Below are 7,977 nucleotides of genomic sequence, written 5' to 3' on the forward strand. Positions count from 1 at the left end.
AACGTGTCAAAAATGTGGTAAACGTGTAAAAAACGTGTTAAACGTGTCAAAAACGTGTTAAACGTGCCAAAAATGATAAACGTGTTTAATGTGTTAAAAACATGTTAAATGTGTCAAAAATGTGAAAACGTGTTAAACATGCCAAATATGTGAAAAACTTGTTAAACCTGCCAAAATGTGAAAAATGTGTCAAAGTGTCAAAAACGTGTTAAAAACGTGAAAATCGTATTAAACGTGTCAAAAACGTGTTAAACGTGTCAAGGACGTGAAAAACGTGTTAAATGTGTCAAAAACGTGTTAAACGTGCCAAAAACACGTTAAACGTGCCAAAACGCGTTAAACGTGCAAAAAACGTGTTAAACGTGTCAAAAACGTGAAAACATGTTAAATGTGTCAAAAACGTGTTAAACGTGTTTAATGTGTGAAAAACGTGTTAAACATGTCAAAAACGTGAAAAACGTGTTAATTTGGAATTACAATTCTGACCTAAAAAGATTGAAATTGAGAATTCTGAAATTATACTATACTGAATTTCATTGGAGTTCTAATTTCAATTTCAATTCTTAATATTAGAGTGTCTAACCAACATAAAAATTGGAATTGGACCCTCTAATTCCAATTACAATGCCAATTTCAGAGTTATGAAACACACCCTAAGAGTTCTTAGACATCTGAGTCGTCGATAATTTTTAATGTTGATATTAAATTACAGAAATTTAAGAATATAGGCACATTGTCACCATAAAATACTGAGTTTTAAGGATTTTAAGATTTAATTGAAAGACGTGGGTAGCTCCCTCACACTAGTGGTTAATATGTATTTATTTATTTATTTGGACTCTGGTGAAGACACAATTCCATTCATGTTCACCACTCGTTAGGCTGAAGGTGTGCCTATTTATTTGACCTAACCCTAATTTGCCTCGTAACCCCAATATTTACAGACAAACTCTTAAAGGAAGTCAAATCAATAATTAAAACAGTAAGTACTAGAGATTACTTAAAATTAATCATAAACATACATATTATCAATCAAATCTATTTGAACAAATAATATGACCATGATTCTATAAACATATTTGGTTTTTATTATGGGCGGACCCTTTCCGTCTTGCTTCAAATAAAGAAGGAAGGGCTTGCCATTCCACTCTTTTATCTCCGTCTAATGTAGCAGGAGAAGAAGCTAAGGCTATCCCGGAGATCCATATTGCGATAGCTCTTACCGACCTTTCTTCGGGCGCTGACCATGTCTGTGGTTCCCTCATTTTTTTCTTCTTTTGTTATCCTTACTATTTTTCTACTTGTATTTCTTTCTCTTGTATCTTGGCTAGCAGCACTTAGAGCTTCTATGAGTTTTTCCTATGGTTTTGGTACAGAAAAGAAATGTCACCAAGGGGCTCAACCGCCTTATCAGTAGATCTCCCTCCGTCCTATCGTACCTCTCAACAAAGATGATAAAGGAATGAGATCCTAAGGAAGCTAAAGTAATCCAGTCCGGAGACTCTAAGGGAATTCAGGTTAGAAGAAGAATCTCCTTTGGAGCGAGGAAATTGAGTTCCCGAAGCAACTCAAACGAACTAGCCACTCGTTCGGGCCTCTTTACCTCTGATGGACCATGAGCTCTGGACAAGTGCGATCTGACGTCTGAAATAAGATCCAAACCTATTTCTCGATTCAATAGAAGCCCAAAGAGGTGAATAGGGTCCCAAATAAGGAGAGATAGATAAAAAGCAAGTCCGATCGGACCGGTCAACTCAGAATCCGACCCAAATATCCATTTACTCTCACATATATATTCAAATTAACCACAGCTCTCGACCCGTCAATCCGGACACTTTCAAAATTAAGCATCATTATATATATATATATATATATATATATATATATATATATATATATATATATATATATATATATATTAGTTAGTTAAAAATGTCTCACGTTCATCAAATTTAGTGTTGAATTTAAAATATAAAGTGTCATTAGCTTAGTTGGTTAAAGAGTTGTACTTATTTTTGTTAGGTTCCAAGTTCGAAACATACCTATAACATTTTAAATTTTATTTTAACCGTTTTAAGTTTATGGGCGGGTCAACCCAGAATCCGACCCAAATATCCATTTACTCTCACATATATATCCAAATTAACCACAACTCTCGACCCGGTAATCCGGACACTTTCAAAATTAAGCATCATTATATATATATATATATATTTGATTTTAATTTTATAAATATTAAATAAATGATGGAACTAGATTTAAAACAGAGTTTGGAGTCAAAATCATTCAAAAAGATTTTTACTATTTTGCTAATACGGTTCAAAATCTTCCAAAAGTTTGACGATATTTTGCCAAACACGGGTCAAACTAAAAGAAGTCGAAAATGTGAGGCCTATTTTCCTTTCTTCTCCAACTACCAGCAAAAAAAAATAAAAAAATAATAATCTACATTATTAACTAGAAAATATCCAATATAATATAAATAATGATTTAAAAAACAATCTACACTTAACAAAGAAAAAAAAAGTGAGTTTACATTTAAATTTGGACTATTTTTTAATGGGATTATGCTTGTCCAAATTGCAATTAAGAGGCTATCTTACATTCTCACTAGTTTCAACAAAATTACAAATTCAAAATCCAAATTGCATGTAAGAGATTTGAAGAGTTCAATTGAATATAACATGTGAGTTTGAGGGTGGATTTGAATTCCCAGCTAGTTGTCTCATCAATGAAATATGTGGACAGAACTTCTGTAAATCAATTGTTGAACTCAATTTGTGATCCTCCATCACCCACGCTAGGTGGTGACTCTCATAATCTGGCAGCCCATTTGTCCTCAAGATAGGGTGAGGGTTATAAGCAAATTAAGAGAAGGAAAGTTAAAGAAACCGAGGATGGAGAGCTTGGGTTGGAGAGGAGCAGTGGTTATCCATTCTAATGGAAGAAGAGATCAAAAGACAGAATTTCTAGTCAAATCCATGGCTACCCAAAAACCCATTCCATCTGCCGCAAAAACTGTTAGCTCCAAAAAGGTTAGTCCTTCATCACTATAAAACCCATGCATTTCAGAATTTCCAAGTTTTGAAGTAGTTAAACTCTTCTTCAGCCACTTTTAATTTCCAAATCCATCTATGTTTGGTTATAGTTGAATTCGAACTAGAATTGGAATTGTGGGTCTTGTGTATTTCATCACTTCAATCCCTAAAGGGTATATCATTTTACAATTTTCAGATAGATCCCTATTCCCTACTTTTGATGTTTGTTGTGGATATCTCTTCATGTTATTTTGTATTGGTTTAATGAGTTGATAAATCCAAATATAACTGTTTATCAATCAATGATTAACTCAAATTTCCAGTTACATGTTTCCAAATGAAAACAAATGGCAGAGTTCTATAGTTTTCCCAATTGGGGAGAGCCCAAGAAACAGCAGCACTTCATCAGGAAGTTCATCAATCAAGCTGTTAACAAGGGTGGAGCAGTTGAGGCTTTTAACCAAAGCTGAGAAGGCTGGTTTGCTATCAGCTGCAGAGAAATTGGGGCTTTCACTTTCTTCAATAGAGGAATTGGGACTCCTCTCGAAGGCAGAAGAACTTGGGGTTTTGTCAGCAGCAACTGATCCAAACCTTCCGGGAAACATACTTAGCTTGAGCTTGGTTTTGTTGATTTTGGGTCCTTCTTTTGCCTTTTTGGTGCCTGAGGATTATCCTTGGCAAGTTGCTTTGCAAGTTGTGGTTGGATTGATCTCTGTTCTTGGTGGTTCTGCTGCTTTTGCTGCATCTAATCTTGTATCAAATTTGCAGAGATCTAGTTAGTAGGTCCTGCAATATTATTATTCTTGTCTCAAACAATGAATTCGTATCAAATGTGTTATTTAAAGCACTCTCCTCTGGTAATATAAATTTAATTACAACTCAATTACACTATACCTTGAATTATTAATGGATTTATTTTTCAGAAACAATTATGTTATTTGAGTTTTTAATGGATATAATTATTAATTTTTTAATATTAAATGAAAATAGAAATATTTTAGTTGAAGATAGTGATTGATAAAGGAATTTTATTTTTATTTTACTTTAATTTTTTGTTTTTATTTTTATTTTTTTAGGAAACAATTTATTTGTCACTTTATTAAAACCCTAAAACTCTAAAAGGGAAAGAAAAATACGACATGAGTTCGTGTCTATCAATCTAAACAATCCTTGGATTTGATATTTAAAAAACAAATGAATCAATCTACAAGAACAACCACATTACAAAATTAAAGCATCTTATACAAATCTAATTTTGTGACTTCTTCGAACTTGATTTTCCATTCTCGGTATACTTCTCAAATTCCTCGGTGTGATTGGAATATGCCTTCATGTGTGAATTAGAGTGTGACCGTCAAAGATGATATCTTTCCAAACTTGATCACGGTTTTTCTAGCTCTCAAAAAGACCCTAGCATTCCTTTCCGCCCGTACTCGATATACAACCACCTCGAAATAGCACTTCATGACGTTGACGATAAACAAGATGCCCTTAGTCTTTTCAATCATTAAACCCTTTATTTGGTGCCAATATATAGAAAAATCCAACAAACCCATGACTTTAGCAAAACATCTCCACAATTTAGTAATAAATGGGCAATCGCCAAATAAATGATTTATAGATTCCTCCTCCCTTGAACATAAAACAGAGCAAGTACTCGGAATTGACATATACTTACTTATCTGATCTCTAGTGGGAAGCCGGTCACGGAAAGTAAGCCAAAGAATGAACTATTGCCTCTGGATTATCCTTGACGACCAGACCAAAGAGCCCACTCAACAACCGTCCCCTCTCCCGAATTACATCCCACACCTCACTAGATTTTAGTTTTCCATCCTCCTCGGCTTTCCATGAATGGAAATCAACTCTATCATTAAATTGGATACTATAGAGGTTCTCAAGAACTCGTTGCCCCTCTAGTATACGCCTTAATAAGGAATTTCATTACCCATCACTAACGTCTCTAACTAACGCCGCTAAATAATCCATCCTAATCTAAACCCTCCCAAACTCTGGCTTAAGTACTGTAGGCTGGTTTTCGAACTATGGGTCTTGTCAAAAAAGAGTGCTCCGACCATCCCCCAACCGAATGTCGAATAACGATGCAATGATGTCCTTGAGTTTCAATATCTTTTTGAGTGACCATGTCATTTCGTCTTTGATTTTACTTGTCCATACGCTCACTTCCCATTACATAAATCGAGAGTGGACCCATTTCACCCAAAGAGATTTTTTTTTGTTGAATCGCTCACAAGTTCTTGAAAGTGAGTGCTCTATTCCACTCAACACAGGTTTTTAGCCTAATACCGCCCTCCTCCTTTGGCTGATCTGTCCACTTAACTTTTTTACCTCCTCTTCCCTGGCTGCGCCAAATAAAATCCCGCATCAACAAATCAAGCTCCTTCTTCACTTTATTTGGGAGAACCAACTGTTGAGACCAATACCCGATTATCCCCATGACAACGCTCTTAACCAACTCGATTGGGCTAACGTACGATAGCTTCTTCGTTCCCTAACCTGTAATAGTATTCTTTACCTTTTTCAATTAGAAACCGACAGTGAACAATCTGAATTTGTCTCGTCGTTAATGGGATTCCCATGTATCTAACCGTAAAGTAGCCCTCCTCAATACCCATAACCTCGTATATCATCGCCTTCATTTCCTCGTCGACTCCACCGTAAAAAGATAAACTTTTATCATCATTTATCGAAAGACATGTAACACTAGAAAAGAACGTAAGTGCATCTTTCACGATTTTAATGGATTCGACGTCTGCATGCACAAGAATGAATAGGTCATTGGCAAAGAAAATGTGTGTAATCTCCTCTTCCTCGCAGAACGGATGGTGGATGTATGGTCGGTTCTTTCGGAACGTCTTAAAGACGCTCTCAAATACCTCCATGATTACGAATAAAAGATACGAAGAGAGGGGGCCCCCTACCTCACACCGCTTTCACCATTGAAGTAGCCTTCGTGAACTCCGTTGAAATTAACTACAAAATGAGAGGTAGATATGCATTGCATAATCCAATCGATATATATACACAGAAAATCGAAAACTACCATGAAATCTCAAATAGTCTCTGATCTAACTGAATCAAAATCCTTTCAGATGTCAATTTTGAAAACAACTCTCGGGCTAATATATTCTTCCGACAATAACCCTTTAAGATATTCTGCATGAGAAGAATGTTATGCGATATAGATCTACTAGGGATAAACGCGGATTGGTCTAGACTAACAATATTAGAAATCATACTTTTAAAACGCTTAGAGAGTATTTTCGAAATTATCTTGTAAACAACATTGCAACACGAAATTGGCCTAAAATCTTGTATCCTTTCTGGCACAGATTTCTTCGAAATTAGATTCAAAACTGTTACGTTCCATTTCTTCAACATCTTTCTATTTCAGAAGAACTCCAACACCCCCTTGCTTACGTCATGAACCATAATAGAACAATTCTCTTTGAAAAACTGAGCGTTAAACCCATTCGGAGTCGGGCTCTTATTACCATTAATGATGAACAATGCATCCTTAATGTCCTCCCTTGTGACTATCTCAATCAAACCTCGGATATTTTCCGCTGAAATTTTCTTATTAATGATTTGGTATAACATATTGAGATAACTAGGTTGCTGCTGATTTTTGTTTGATTTTATTCTCCATTATCCTTTCTAAGCTTATGCACACTATTTCGAAGATTTCTAGCCAAACACTTCCGATAGAATAAAGTTGTATTTTTGTCGCCAAGGGATATCCAATTCTTTCTCGATTTATGTCTTACAAAACTTTCTTCCAATGAAATCAATTTTCTAAATCATGTTAGGGCAGCCTTCTCCTCTTTTTGGAGTTGAGCAACATCATCACTTTCAAGTATCCGACTTTGAACATCCTTAAGTTCACTTCTTGCAGCCATCACCCTTTTAGATATGTTGCTATATTTTTTTTTATCAAACTTTAGGAGTTGATTCTTAAGAAGTCTCAGTTTTTCTGAGACCTGAAACATATTGGAACCGCCAACTTGCTTAGTCCACACCTCATTCAAGATTCCTTTGAAATTATCATTCTTTATCTAGAAGTTAAAGAACTTGAAAGGACTCCTCATTTTCTTTTCTTTCTCCCAAAACAGTTTGATCGGGCAGTGATCCGATATCCCCGGATTCAAGACTTGTACGTGACTTCTCAGAAACTGAACTGCCAATTCTCCATTAATTAACCCTTTATCAATTTTTCCTCATTCGTTCATCCCCTCTCATTGAAGACCATGCGTAGAAGTTCATAGAGTTTGTAGGCTCAATACAATCAATATCCATTATACAATCACTGAAGTCTATTGTTAGGATCGGTGTCAACTATAGAGAGGGGGTCTGAATATAGTTGAAAACTTAAGACACTTTCAATTTGATTTTAATAATCCTGTTAGAGATTAAGAATCAGTTTATATTCTTCACAAATCTTTGCAAGCTCTTGAACGACTTCAAGTGCGGAAATGCTTGCTCGATTTAAAGCGGAAGATAAACAATTGAACGATGCGGAAAATAAATAACACACGGAGTATTATGGATGTTTGGAGATAAAACTCATACGTCACCCCTTCTTCTGTTTCCAGAAGATTTTTCACTAGAAGACTTTGGTTTATATAGCAACTACACAAACCTAGTTAGACACACGAGACTTAATAACTGCCTATTTCTGAACTCCTAGCTAACACTCTTTTGAACAGACAAACCTTGTTCAACTTACAACACTGAAATTTCACACAAAAAGAACAGTAGATGAATTACAAAATAGAATTAGAGCTCACATCACTTGGTAATTCATAATTCGTGAGAGAGAGCGAGAGCTTGAGAATATAGAGCTTTTGAGTCAAGAGATTTAAGAGTATGAGAGACCTATAATTCGCCGTTGTACTATGCTTGCTATTTATACTGAGGT

The 7,977-nt window shown here is 35.4% G+C and overlaps 1 protein-coding gene across 1 annotated transcript; it reads left to right on the forward strand.

Moving 5' to 3' along the window:
- Positions 1-2,798: 2,798 nt before the first annotated feature.
- LOC124941713 lies at positions 2,799-3,929 on the forward strand. The gene is made up of 2 exons (XM_047482062.1): positions 2,799-3,035; positions 3,393-3,929. Exons 1-2 carry the CDS (start codon positions 2,898-2,900, stop codon positions 3,816-3,818), a joined length of 564 nt encoding a protein of 187 aa, XP_047338018.1. The 5' UTR covers positions 2,799-2,897; the 3' UTR covers positions 3,819-3,929.
- The last annotated feature ends 4,048 nt before the right edge of the window (positions 3,930-7,977 follow it).

The sequence above is a fragment of the Impatiens glandulifera genome, chromosome 6 (genome assembly GCF_907164915.1).
Source record: "Impatiens glandulifera chromosome 6, dImpGla2.1, whole genome shotgun sequence".
NCBI lineage: Eukaryota > Viridiplantae > Streptophyta > Magnoliopsida > Ericales > Balsaminaceae > Impatiens > Impatiens glandulifera.

Bases quoted from the DNA above. Each gene is read 5' to 3' on its own strand.
- LOC124941713 (XM_047482062.1), top strand. From the start codon at position 2,898: ATGGAGAGCTTGGGTTGGAGAGGAGCAGTGGTTATCCATTCTAATGGA. The intron at 3,036-3,392 runs GTTAGTCCTTCA...AACAAATGGCAG, and splicing joins AAACTGTTAGCTCCAAAAAG to AGTTCTATAGTTTTCCCAAT.